Source organism: Chiroxiphia lanceolata, chromosome 6 (genome assembly GCF_009829145.1).
Source record: "Chiroxiphia lanceolata isolate bChiLan1 chromosome 6, bChiLan1.pri, whole genome shotgun sequence".
Taxonomy (NCBI): domain Eukaryota; kingdom Metazoa; phylum Chordata; class Aves; order Passeriformes; family Pipridae; genus Chiroxiphia; species Chiroxiphia lanceolata.
In genome coordinates, this window is record NC_045642.1 from 50,370,311 (window position 1) to 50,384,735 (window position 14,425).

Below are 14,425 nucleotides of genomic sequence, written 5' to 3' on the forward strand. Positions count from 1 at the left end.
CACTTGCTGGTGCAAATCTGGAGTAGCTCAATTAATCTCATGAATCTAATGTGGATTAGCATGACCAGGAGATAACAAATTTGGGGCTACAGAATTCAGAAAAATTTAATTCAGAAGGGAGATTTCCACTGGCAAGATTCCTGGGTAACTCCTGACAACAAGCTACACCACATGAGTTTCCCCCCCAAAAAAAGGTCAAGTCAATTATCTGTAAGGGAATCCTGAAGATGAGAGCTCAATAACCCATTCATTTCATCAAACAAGGAATTAAACTCTGAACAGAAATGCAGCCTTTAATGCAGCCACAACATTAGGTACCAGCCTATGTCACAAATATCAGCACAAAAATTGCACTGAAGTGAGATCCACATTTTCCACAAAAGGGAGTGAATTTGTTGTGTTCAAGACACAGGCAATGTCAGTGCTGCAGCAAAATTAGGGCTTCTGGCCCCTATGGGACTCTTAGCAGGCAATGCCTGTCCCACTACAGCACCACCATGGATAGTCCATGGTGAACATAGCAGAGAAGATAAGGAGGAGATTGATGATAAAAAAAAGTAATTATGCCTTTTGCTATTTTTAACGATCTCTTCCACTGCTTTCTAAATTACTCAGTCCCTTCTAGTGCTATATAAATGCTTACAGAATTAATTATGAAGACAAATATATAGCTGCAGTTACACATCATGAGACAGTTGTGCTGCAAAATCCTTCTGTTGTAGTTGGTTTGCTTCCATTACACCAAATGGCTGATGAGATTTAATTATTGTGTCAGGCAGATGCAGAGGCAGCAGAGAAACAGCTGCTTGCTCTACCATTTCTGGCCCACTATATCTGGGTTGTAATTTGCTTGTTGAGGCCAACGAAAACTCAGATCCCCAACACTGGAACTGTCAGTGGGTAAAGTGTACATGCCAGGATGTAAGTGGGACTGACTTTGAGCACCACTGGGCAAGTTCCCTGGGTACAGCGATCATTTACTCACAAAATCAAAGCTTCACCAACCTGTCTAGCAGGAGTCCTCTGTTATTACTTTGACCTGTTCTTGAAGTATCAGGCGTAAGTAGCTGTATTAATGAGACTTTCCCTTCTCTACTCCTGGAGTCCAGACCTGACATCCTTTATCTTCCTTGGATTTCATTAGCCTATGGGCTGAAAGATCCTGCAGGGATTCTTTGTTTACAGTCAACACTAAATCTGTTACGCATGAGGGCAGCGGCCACAACTGTTGGTTCCACCTGTCTGGGCTTGTCTCTGTAATGCCACAAAACAACCACTCCTTGGTGCAGTCAGTGTAAACCAATGGACTGTCATTGACAGCTCTGTTTTCACTGACCATTTCTCATTCTTAATTCTTCACTGCATCCATAATATACAGCCATATTACAAATAGAGTTATCATAGCACCCCATCTATAAGGAAAAAGACCCTTTCCAAGCTCTAGAAGCTATGAGCAAGTTTTTTTTACATATTATCAGGTGTAGTTCTGTCAGTGGAAGATCAGATTTGAGTTACCTCTACCTTAGGACTATTCAAACCATGCTCTCTATTATACCACTGAGGCACAGTAAGTCTTAATGCTGATGTTGTTAAAGGGTAGGATCCTGTGATTGACTGCTCAGTGGTTCATTATGACTGGAAGTCTCAAAAATGTTCGCACAATGTGGGAATTAGAAGTCCATCACACACTGATACAGTTGTGAGGACTACCAGTCTTCCTAGCAGCACCTACAACTTTCGTTTTACTGCTGTCAATCCTTTAGCTTTGGTTTTGAAAGCTACTTTAATCGGAAACTATTATTTAATTGCCAGACCAGCCGCAACACCTCTCTTCCCAATTATCTCTTTGGGTCTATGAACCAATGGGAAACTGATCCAGTTGTGCCTTGTCTCTGTTCCTGCCACAGCCCAGGGAGCAGATATCTTATGGTCACTCAGGTCTTGTCGCTGGTTTCTTGTGGTGACCACACTGCCAGTTAGCCACTAACATTTTTTCTACCCCAGTTCTTTTACCAATACAGCATTTGTTTCAGAGCACGTCACTTACTCTGCCTGGATTTCTATAGCAAAGACTACTAATGCAATTCTAAGAAATAGGAGGAGATTGAAATGCTATTTAAGTGCCTTGCTTTTAGATATACTGGAAGGACCTGTAAAACAGTATTGCTTTTCACAGTTCATCCTCCAGAAAGAATTAATGTGAAATGGCTTTATTAACAAGATATTGTTTGCTCTCCTTGGAGCTTTCTGCAGGGGAAGATACTTATGCTAACCATAGCAGACCCTCGCATGAGAAAAACCTGTGGAGGGACATTTACCTTGGGGCAGAACTTCAGAGAAGGAGAAATATTTTATCTTTATCTGCTGCTTTTCTCCCACCTCCTTGCTGAGTTCATAGGCATTTGTGTTTGGTGAACTTTTGTCTTTTTTTGCCCAGCTTCTCTGTTTTGTTTGATCACACAGGAAGGTCAGAATCTTGTATTTCTGACTCCATTTGTTGTCATGGGAATGACTCAGTTATCACAAACATGGTATTATGATGTCTCTGCAGGACTGAAAATGAGGCACATAGGAGCAGTGAGGGTTTGGTGCTTTCAGCAAATTTGCAATAATAAACCCTTAATATATAAGGGCCCCAACCTACACACACTGAAATGCATAGGAGACTTATCATTAACTTTAGTGTCTGCAGCAGGATTATGCACAGAGACAGCTAAATATAGTCAGGATTGGGAACTACTTGTCCATGGAGTTCAGTAGATATCTTACAAATGGATTCATTACTTATATGCCCAGGTTGTTGTGAAATGAAACCTACATTACTTCTTGCTTTGTGCTTGCTGGAACAACTGGTGATATCTTTTTGTTGTGGTATTACAACAGGTGCTAAAGGATAAAAAATTTTGAAGGAGACGCAGTGACTTTTAACAGGAACGAGAATACAGCTGGAAAAAGCAGGGCAGATTTGGGGTACTGACTCCTCCTCTGTGAAAAAAGTAGCCATTCAATTTTACTTAGTTAAGGTATTTTTTTAGGTCAGCGACATGAAAAAGAGATGCTTTCAGGCTGTGGTGACTTGACACTATGGCACCAACAGGAAATTCAGGAAAGGAAGGTTCAAACCTCTGCTCTCCTGGGTTAAAAGTGATCAGGGGCCTGGAATCAGGACCAGACTCCCAACCCTTTAGCACATCATTCTGCATTAGAAAAGGCCAGTCTAACACAGTTCCACCTTTGCAAGAGACAGTTTGAATATTTAATTTGCATAGGAGATCGAGGGTCAGAATGGTAACCCTTGCTACACCATGGAATTTCCCTTCCTGAATCAGCCCAGCTACTGGCATCAGTACAGTTACTACCCAGCACCCACAGTGCTTGCAGTGCATATGTCAGACCTAGGCTCCACAAAATATTCTGAAATCAAATCTTCCTCTGAGAAAAACTGGCAAAGCTCCAGTGAAGTCAACAGAACTTTAATTTCCACCATCTTAGAATAACAGCTGGAATACCTAGGTACTGAGCCAAAGTGTCAGAGACATTTTTGAAACACACATGGAAAAGGAATAGGTTGGCATTTAAAAAGAAAATATACTTTTAAAGTTCACCATCAAGAATAAATGTCCTCCCCCTTCTCCTTCAAAATACCAGGACAAGCAAGGACTGTCAAGGGGTGGAGGGCTGTGTTTTGTGTAATGCTAAATGCATGCTTGTTACCAAATGAACTGCACTGGCTGTGAACATTCACATTTGTACTTGATTCATGTTGGGGTATTTGAATGACAAGCATCGGTTTAGATCTAGGGAGTCCTCAGAACTTAAATCTGTTTGCAGTTAATAACTCCTCACCAAACGCACCGTGAAAAATCACTTGGATGGGAAACAGCAGAAAAGCACTTTAGAACTTGCTCCATAATATTCCTGTGTAAGTTGCTGAAGTGTTTTACTAAAAATCAGTGCTCTCTCAAGTTTGCTATTGACCATGTTCCAGGGTATAAGAAAACACACAGTTAATCTAGCTATTTGAGGGAGCAGAGCAATATAGCATCTTACACCAAGCTCATTAGTGGGGTTTTGCTGCTGCTTGTATGTCACCAGTGTGCCTGACAAAAATCATACCTGCACCACTGACTCAGTGATCCAGCAGAGAAAAAATATTTAGTCTGGGTTTATTCCTCTGACCTCAGAGCATTTCCTGAAAAATGCACTGCTGCCTGAAAACTCCTGCTCTCCCTAGGGATAAAGACCAAGGCTCTAGTGCCCTACAGACACTATACAGACACCAACAGCCATTCCACTTCATGCCAGTGCTGTATCCCAGCCCAAGTATCCTCTATTCTACAGCAATAGGCAGAGATGCATAGGTACTAAGGCAAGGATAAATAGTCTCTCCTTAATATTCTCAGCCTCCAGCTACTTTCAGCTCAGGCAGTTTCCTGAATGTGATGCAGCTTGTGCATCTATTTAACGCTCAGGGAATCTTTCTTCAAGATACTTGTCCAGTTTCCCCTTGAACCTACACAAACCTACACAGGCCCTGTGCTTCTGCTACTCAAGATCCCACTGGATGCTTATTCAGTTGTCATTCACAGAGGCAGATTATTGCCAAGAAGAAGAGATCAGTTCCAGGGAGATCACAGGCTACTCTCAAACCAAAGCAAATTGGGTTTTTACCTCAGTGTGAGATAATTTGGAGCTGGGCTCCTCATCAGTTCTCAACTCAGAGTCATAAGTGTCCCTCTCTAAGGTAAACAACATATTGCAAATCCCAACTGGTCTTTTCAAGGGGGAAATAATTTGGGGGAGTTGGATACTACTGTCACCACAGAACTGAGCATCCAACATGCTCTTGGGCAAAGCACAGTCCCATAAACCACAGCAGAAACTAAGAGATGGATACTGTTGAGCAGAGGTTCTATGGCCTTTGCAAAAGGACAGTGAGCCACTGCGTTCAGAACCGAATTTTCCTAAATGCAAACACTGCCCAGGTTAGGCCACCAGCAGTGAAGAATAAGTAAGGAATAATAAGTGGGGCCTCACTGAGTCCTGTGCTTATCATTAGCCATCTCATAAAGAGCTACCAGAATGAATGTGCTGAAGGGAGGTTAACTGTGGTCATACAAGCAATTTTAGCTCTGACATTTTCTATCTTCAGATTGCTTGACTTTGCAACCTTAACATTCCTTTCGATTCTGAAGAGCTAAGAGTATATATGTAAATAAGTATATAAGCAAATTAAAGACTTTGTTTTCTTTCTCAGGAGGGATTCTGGGGTCCTTCAACACGTCTAGTTGATAAGCTAGAAGCTTTGATGAAGGCTTCATTTAAAAAACAGAAAACAAGAAGAGCCAGCAGTTTGTATCTGAGGTTTCAGCAGTCACATACAGCAGATATTTCAAAATTTCTGCTGCAAAGTCACTTAGACCTAATTACTGTGCCATATGCTACTGTGACACAAGCAGGTTTATAAAGGTTAGCTTCTGTGTGCATATGCAACACGACACATTTTTAGGAGAATCATGTCATAGGACAAGTTGTTTAAGTAGCACTGATTTCTATAATTCTCCAGACCTAAGCAAGGAGAAAAGGTCCCTCGTTTGGTCCTGTCTTGTGCACATAAACAGTTGTTGAGGTTTAACTCCAGCTGGCAACTAAATACCACAGAGCCACTTACTCTGCCCCCCTTCCCTCATCCAGAGAAAAGGGGAGGAGAATTGAAAAAAAAGGTAAAACCTGTGGGTTGGGATAAGAACAGTTTAATAATCTAAATAAAATAATAATAAAAACTATAATAATAATATAACTTTAATGAAAAGAGAGACAACAGAGAAAAATAAAACCCAAGTAAGAAAAGTGATGCACAACACAGTTTCCCACCCACCGCCTTATGCCCAGCCCGTCCCCCAGCAGTGATTGACTCCCCCCAGCCACCTCCTCCATTTTAAATACTGAGAATGATACTCTATGGTATGGAATATCCCTTTGCAATATCCCCATTTGCAAAAGGTTCACAACAGGGTAAGAGGGTTTTAAACCAGTTGTACTAGTTTTGGCTGGGATAGAGTTAAAAGGGTAGCTTGTATGAGGCCATGTACTGGATTTGTGCTGAAAACAGTATTGGTAGCACACCCATGTTTTAGTTCTTGCTGGGCAGTGAGTACACAGAGCCAAGGCTTTTTCTGCCTCTCACCTCACCTCACCAGCGAGGGGGCTCGGGGTGCACAAGGAGTTGGGAGGGGGCACAGCCTAGACAGCTGACCCCAACTGACTCAAGGGATACTCCATACAATAGGACCTTGTGCTCAGCAGTAAAAAGGAAGGGAGTTTTATTAGGTCTGCCCTTGCCCTGGTTGGGTATCAGTTTGCAGGTGATGAGCCACTGGGATTTTCTTGTATCACTTGTTTACTTTGTTTCCTTCTTTTACTTATTAAGCTGCCTTTATCTCAACCCAAGAATTTTCTCACTTTTACCTCTCCAAATCTCCCCCATCTCACGACAGGGGCTGAAGTGAGGGGCTGAGCTGCTCATTGAATTTAATTGAATTCAATTAAAAACACAGGAGTACTCCACCAGTTTTTAATATACTCATAAGCAATACAATTTTTCCCAACAAATATATCGCACAGAATCACAGAATATGCTGAGTTGGAAGGGACTCCCATAAGGATCATAGAGTCCAGCCCTTAGCCCTGCACAGGACTTTCCCCAAGAGTCACACCAGCTGTCTGAGAGTATCCTCCAAATGCTTCCTGAACTCTGTCAGGCTTGGTGCTGTCACCACTTCCCTGGGGAGCCTGTTCCAGTGCCCAACCACCCTCCAAGTGAAGAACCTCTTTCGAATATCCAACCTAAACCTTCCCTGACACAACTTCAGGGCATTCCCTTGGGTCCTGTCACTGGTCACCACAGAGAAAAGATCAGTGTCTGCCTCTCCTTTTCCCCTCACAAGGAAGTTGTAACTGCAGTGAGGTCTCCCCTCAGTCTTCTCCAGGTTGAACAGACCAAGTGCCCTCAGCTACTCCTCATACAGCTTCCCCTCAAGGCCCTTCACCATCTTTGTTGCCCTCCTTTGGACGCTCTCCAATAGATTAATATCTTTCTTATATTGTGGCACCCAAAACTGCCCCAATATTCAAGGTGAGGCCACACCAGTGCACAGCAGAGTGGGACAATCCCCTCCCTCGACCGGCTGGTGATGCTTTGCCTGATGCCCCCTAGGACATGGTTGGCCCTCCTGGCTGCCAGGGCACTGCTGACTCACATTCAACTTGCCATCAACCAGGATCCCCACAGCACTGCTATATGTTTTAAGAGCAAGGCTGTACTACTTTTAGGAGAGCTAGTTTATCATGTCAGCAATGTATGTTTCCAGCTGCTTTACCATTGACTTCTCTCAAGTCAAGATCAAACTTTTCTTAAATTTCAGCAGTCATTATACATAATTTGAATGTTGTTTGCATTTTATTTAAATAATTCAAAAATATGATGGCTTACTTTTCAAAAACTAATACAATTTGAAGTAACAATTTGAAGAGTTTTTCTTACCATGCTTTTTACAGTAGTGTTAAAAACATTTTTCAGATAGATACTGAAAATTGGTTGCATTCTGCTATCGCTCAACAAATCTCTCTCTCTTGTTACCTTTCAGTTAGGAGGTAAAATTATATCTGCTGAGAAAATCATTCTGATCTATCTCCTTGGTGAAAATCTGCAAATATTTCACAACATGGCAGGCTATGAAAGGACACATCTCTGAAAACAAAGTAAGAACCAGATGTCCTGGGAAGCAAGATGTCTTTACCACCGTGCACCAGCGCTACTGTAGAGAGAGGGCATCGGCAAGGCATAAACGTGGCAGGACCAGACAGACAACAAACAAAGAGCCTCTAACATTTGGGAGTACTGTAATGTAAATTGGTAAACAACTGAAACCTACAGAAATAAGAGCAGACAGGCAGGGAGTCTCACAGGTGCAGTAACCTGAAGGGAAGCCTGTGAGCCTGCTGGAAAAGGAGGGGATGCTGCTGCCTGGCTCAGCATGCTTAGCAGTGGATCAGAGTCAGGAAGAGACAGTCAGGATTTTCAGGAATTTTTTTTTTTTTAACTAAGTTTCCTTTAGAACAAACATCACTGTTGAGAGAAAATAATTCCATCTGCTAATTTTTAGCACTAAGATGCCCTTTTTTCTGTGTTTAGGTCATGGTATAATTCCTAAAAAAGGTAAGCATAGGTTTATAGGCTCAGAGATGAAAAAAAAAAAAAAAAGAGAGATATTATCTGTACCTATAAAAGAGGTCTTGAAAACTGAGGCAAAGATACCTTTTAATAAGTCTTTTTCATTTTAATGAGAATGTAATTGTACAGAAGATTTCAAGTACCTACCACCTATCAGGACTTCAGGAAAAAAAATGGGCCACACACTTGCACTAGAGAGGCACTACTAACACAGGCACTAACTCACAGTGCTGTGCTTTTCTGTAGTCTGACTTTCTGCCATGAGGAACTCCTGTCATATCTGCACTTGAGCAGAGCAGAGCACATTACTGTTTTCTTCCTGGCAAGCTGTGGCAGCTCTTGCTTTGCACAGTTTCCTGAATGACTGCATTAATTTGATTGACTCCAGATCAATGGTGTCTCTAAACAAGATTAAATTACGTGTTCCTTCTGTCTGTATGTTATAGGAGATTACTCTTAGCAGAATCTCAAAGGAAGCAATTAGCTGACCACTGATGTAATGAATTCTAATTATTTTGTTTGTACAAACAATAAAGCCAGATCGTTTGTTTAGCAAGGAAGGGTAATTACTCTGAGCACTCAGGAAAATAAATCAAACAGTGCTACCTAGACCTGTAAATAATGAGGCTTTGACTTCCTATTTGTGCTAAAAATGCTCATGGAATATTTTCAGGTAGCTGGGAGCCAACCTTTGAAAGTAACATTTATCATAGTTATTATTGAGCATTTGCTTGATTATGTTCCTGAGTGTGCTAGGTACCCTGCAGAAATATCCATCCACATTGCCCTGTCACTGGCACCTGCTAAAAACTCACTGCAGCCAGTGCAATTTCCTGCAAATGTTTTTTGTTAATCAACAAGAAGTTGCTCACATCGCAGTCATTAGCCTGTACTGCTCCTAAGGGCACCAGTGGCTGGGGGCATGTCCTCAGCAATGGATGAATGATCAGGAAAAAAGCACATTACTATACATGGAGCAGGCTCTATTCCACCCAACATTTGGCCATGTAGGCTAGAAATGGAATAAAATTGGAAGGTAATGGAATGAGACTGGTTGCAGCTGGGTCTTCTGCTTCTCCAGACTGATCTGCTGTTGCTGCAAAATATTCACAGCTCAAACAGGAGAGATGAACAGAGTCACTGGGGACCTTTTGTTGCAAAAAGCAGAGATCAGTCCAAAAACATCTGAAATTCTGACACTTTACTTATTTTGTGTGGCTCAAAAGCATGAGAGGGCTGACATATTAGAGACAACCTGATCTTATTGCATGCAAACTCATTGGAAGTTGCAAGCACAGTGATGCAGCCCCCAATCCTGTGCTGTTCCTGCAGATAGTAACTCTGAGATCAGCTGCTCTCTCAGGGCAGTTGGCTTCCTTCACCAGGGCTTTGAAAGGATATTCATGCATAGAAAAATATTTTGCCTAAACTTGCTTTCATTTCTAGCAACGTTTTAGGTGTTAAATCTGAATTTAAAGTGAACTGCAAAGCCATGAATTCTGCAGTTGGCTCGCTTTTCCTCTTCTCTTAGCCCAAACAGTGATGCACCCAAAAAGAATCAATATTATTTTCTGGCTTTCCTAAATAGTGCTCAAAAATCTTACGGCAACACAGGCTTACATCCTGATAAAACCCTTAGCCTGAATGAAAAAGAAAAAAAAATAGACATCTCTGCTTAGAGCACTTGGATTCCCACCATAGTGATACTATTTAAACACAGAATGAAATCTCTGAAGTCAGCAAAATCTCCCTGAAGTGAGCAGGGTCTAAGTTACCGCAACATCTGTACAGGCTGAAGGGAAACTGCAAATCACTTGTTGGTGAATGGGAGCCATTTCCCTCAAGCTTATGAGGTATTTCAGTTCTTCATTCCTTCTCACCCTGAGCTGTTTCTCTTTGTTTGTGTTCAGTAGCTATTAAAAACTTACAGAACGTGTTTTTTGTGCTCTTGCTGTAAGAATAATTGACAAACATTCGCTGCCTGCCATTATGTTATTCCAGTATCCTTGAAAATTAACTGAAGACTTCAGTCTAATATGGAGAATTTAAGGATGAATAAATATACCACATACTCCCAGGCAGGTGAGGCAGATGAATTAAAAAACGGCATCTAACTGTAGCAGAGATGTGCTTACGCCTAAAGCTTTTGGGTTGTTTTTCACTATAACCAACTTGACTCAACCAAATCACATGAAATCAGAGAATTCCTTGGTCAGTCTTCTGGAATATCCCTTTAGGCCTCTTCTAGGGAAAAGCAGCACTACTCAATGTTTGGCTGCCTCTACACCAAGTATTAAAATGTCATACTGTTTTTCCAGCCTGAAAAATTCTAGTGACCTTACTGAGTGAAACAATTAATGCTGAACCAGACAGGCAAGAACAGAAACTCTTCTGGGGGTTTTCGGGAAGGCTGAACTGAGGCCAAAACTATTCAGGGAACATGTGAAAATTACCTTAAAACTGGTCAGTATTTTGCTGGGGAAAAATACTGGAGATGCTACTCCACATTTGAGTATCAGAGGAATATCTCATCTGAATGAGAAAAATCTTGCCTTCTGGCCATCACTAGAAGAAGTGCACTGTATTTCATCCTTTAAATATTGGTCTCCTCTGAAGAGATGTTGCAACAGGAGAAACTGAGGGTTTGATTTAGCTTAAAATGACTATGTGATTATGCTCCTGTGACACATTATTCATTCAATCTACTTCATGTTGGGTAAATAGAGCCTTTTTCTATTCCTTCTGAAAAGGAATGGAAAGTGAGATGACAGTACAAAATAGAACCTAACAGCATCTGTAAACAAAGCAAATCATAACAGAGAGAAAAGACTCAGTTCAACACTAAGTTCAACAGAAAAACTTGCTGACTTTTTGAAAATGGGATCAGAAGTGCTGCTTGGTTTAATAAGAAACTGGCAGCATTTTGTTTTCTTTAAATTTCTCCTTATCATCTCCTGTACTGCTTCTATTTCTTATGTCATCACTTTGAAAAGAAAATCCTTCACAGGAGGAATTCTGCTGCTTAGAATAAGGATTTAGTCCAATAACATTAGACAAATCTCTTGCCTTTCCCTGGTTTTCTGCATTAGAAAGAAGGTGAGCTGAATGATCGAAAGCATTATTTTTCACAAGTGTCTAAAAATTAGGAGTCCCATTTTGAAAATTATTTTAGGCACTTATCCCTTAAATGCTTCAGAGAGATATTTAGGTTCTTCCTTAGTCTCTTTTGGAAAATTAATTAAATTCATATAGCCTGTAGATATATAAGAATTGAGTTCCCCTCCTCTTCCAGGAGATGGATATTTAGCTTCTAGAGAAACAGTAAGCATAGCTCAAGAGTAAAAACCCTGTAATATCTTTCCTCTTAAAATCTGGAGAAAATCAACAACTTCTTTAAGAGTGGCTCTTAATAAGCAAATTAATCTCAAGACTCTTTAGAAAACTTTAAAATCATTTTCTGCAAAATGTCTGATTGAACATTTTTTAGCCATTGATAGGAAACTGTCATACCTTTCTGAATCTGTCTGGTTCTTCCCAAGATCCAGGAATCTGTTTAAAAGAAAAAAAAAAAAGCAAAAAAAAAAAGCATAAACTTAAGATCCCAGTGGAGCCTATAAATGAGTATTCACCTCACAGGGGATGTTTCTTTCAAATTTGTGACCATCTGGATAGAGTGAACCAGCAGGAGATTTTTTTTAATGAGCTTTTTAACACCCCTTAGGCAGAAAGATGACATGTTTTTAGGTTCTTGACTATTTGAATCTGATGAGCAGTTCTCCCAGCAATTGCTTTGACTTTACTGACACCTATTGACCATATTTATGCTTACAGAAGGTTTTGGTTAACAAAGTGTAAGTCATTACAATCAACGGCAAACAATTCTCAGAAATATAACTCTTTATTGATAGAGGTCATGCTTACCTTCCATGCACTTCAAAGAATTTGTGTTCTAAATAAGTTTTGGATTCGAAGACAAGGTTTCCAAGGCAGAAATTTTTCAAATGTCTCAAATTTTAGGTGTTTGAGTTCAGATACCTTAGAAAGCACTTGCATACAGAAAGTATGCAAACCTGTAAAATCTAATCCTCTGCTTATGGTAGCTTGAAGTTGAGCACAAAATGTGAGTAGTTTAGCAAGAAAAGTATTAATTAATAATTATATATGTTTATGCTAAGAACATGGGAAGATCTTCAGCATGCCCTGGAATATCTTATATATGGGTATGAATTCTGCCATCCTTAGCATGTCTTATATACAAGAACTTGGTAACTTCTTTAATAATTTGGTTCTTGCACTAATAAACCTCCTTTTTATTTCATTCCAAATCATTAGCTCATAAAGAGAGTTTCGAAAAGGACTAGGTCCTTTTGTGCAGTTACTTTGAGTCAGTGACTATTCTGATCACTCTGTCTCACAGCAGGAGACACAAATGACGAATAGCAAATATATTCTTACTGAAGGAACTGTCAAAACAAAAAATCAATAGAGAATGCTGTGTGGAGAAAGGGCAAAAAAATAGAAATCCACGTGCCTAGAACTAGGCATATACCCAGACTATTCCCACACACAAATATCTCTCAGTCCCAAACTTCATCCTTCTTTGACAACAGCCAATTGTCATTCTGTTTTGAATCTTCCATTTTGAGAAATATTTTGAGCGTTGCTTACAAAGGGAAAAAGATAGCACACAACTGCTTTAAGTAATTAACATGTGTAATGTTGAATTAAGAATGTGAAGCAATGTGAAGCAACATAAAAGAGCAATGGCAGAGGTCACCAATGAATTGTAAGTTGTCACCTACCGGTAAACTCATGGACTCTTTCAGTTTAGATTTGTAGAGCATCCATCGGTAACGCAGGTCCTCCAGATCTTCAGAATTTCCAATGACAGAATGAAGATGAAGAAGATCCTCAAAGTGACGCTGACCATCAGGCACACGAGACCGCAGCTCCTGCAGGCAAACAGAAGGTCAGCAGCAACTCAGAATTATAGAAGGCTCCAATTTTTAAACTAGCATTCAAAAACAGTGGTACTAAATCAAACTACTGGGTACTCTGGAATAGCACATTTATTTTTGTTATTGCTTTTTTGGTCTGAAATGATACCAAAGGTTAATCTGCAGGACTCCTGCAACCTTGGATATTTCTGTTTGTTATATTTCTTACAGCTTCCATTGCCATTGCATCTGGCCATACTCAGAGTGGGGCCAAATACCAGACACTGATTTTAATCAGCTTCTTTCAATGAACACCTTTACCATCCCACACTGGAAATGTCCAGCCCAACAGGTAGATGCCTGGTGCTCCCTTCCCTTCTACCACTCTGGCTCTGGTAGACCTTTCTTAGTAGAAGAGATGAAATTTATCTTAAATTTCTGAGCTTCATCTACTCTAGAGTCTTCTAAAGCAGAGAGTAGAGCGTTTGAATTTTTTGTCTGTTTGTTCTTTGGGGATTTTTTAGGAGGTTGGGGTTGCTTAGTTGGTGAGGTGGTTTGGGTTTTTTTGTTTGCTGTTGTTGTTTGGGTTTGGTTGTTGGGGTTTTTTTTTAGTTCTGAAAGAACTTTCACTTGTTGCAATCTTTGTCTCCCTCTTCACTTACTGAACACTAACCTCAAGTTTGCTCTGGTGTGCCTTAATTTCCTCTGTAGAAGATGGAGTCCCAGCAAGAATTTTGGTCAGTTCAGTGTTTTCTCCTCGTAGCCACTCTTCAAAGTTGTGTAGGAGCTTCAAGTGGCTGCTTGTGTTTTGCCTTTCTCCCATCTTCTCCTAGGTTACAGAACAACAGCAACAAAAAACCCTTTACCGTTATGTCAGATATTTCCTCTGAAGGCCTGATTGCAAGATCTTAACCTCTAACTTTGTAACCCATAATGTCAGATCAAGGCAATAAAATTGTTCTTGTGAAGCTGATATGAAGGCAGATACCCATCTCACCTGCTTATGGTTGGGATCTACACTTAAAAGACGGAAGGCAGGTCTAGACATCCATCTGCTGTCCACAAGTGCTCTTTTCTTCTTATCAGCCACTGGTCTATCTAACTGCCACTTTTTAAGAAGACTTGAAAACACAAAACCAGAGACATCAGTGCAGTGGAACATCTAATGGTAAGACATTCATATTTTGACTGGGGCTATGGAGAACAGCTCTGGTGAAACAGCACTATTATTATTATACTGTTATTACTATTACTA

General features: G+C 40.5%; 1 protein-coding gene across 2 annotated transcripts in view; it reads right to left on the bottom strand.

Annotated features, from left to right (window-relative positions):
• The window catches only part of SYNE3 (spectrin repeat containing nuclear envelope family member 3), a 67,118-nt gene that overhangs the window by 11,667 nt on the left and 41,026 nt on the right, over positions 1–14,425 (bottom strand). For both annotated transcript variants that reach the window (XM_032691042.1, XM_032691040.1), the window contains exons 14-17: positions 14,168–14,291; positions 13,844–13,999; positions 13,036–13,185; positions 11,744–11,782 (exon numbers count right to left, since the gene is read on the bottom strand). In XM_032691042.1, coding sequence (XP_032546933.1) covers positions 11,744–11,782; positions 13,036–13,185; positions 13,844–13,999; positions 14,168–14,291 — 469 coding nt within the window. The remainder of the gene's footprint in view (positions 1–11,743; positions 11,783–13,035; positions 13,186–13,843; positions 14,000–14,167; positions 14,292–14,425) is intronic.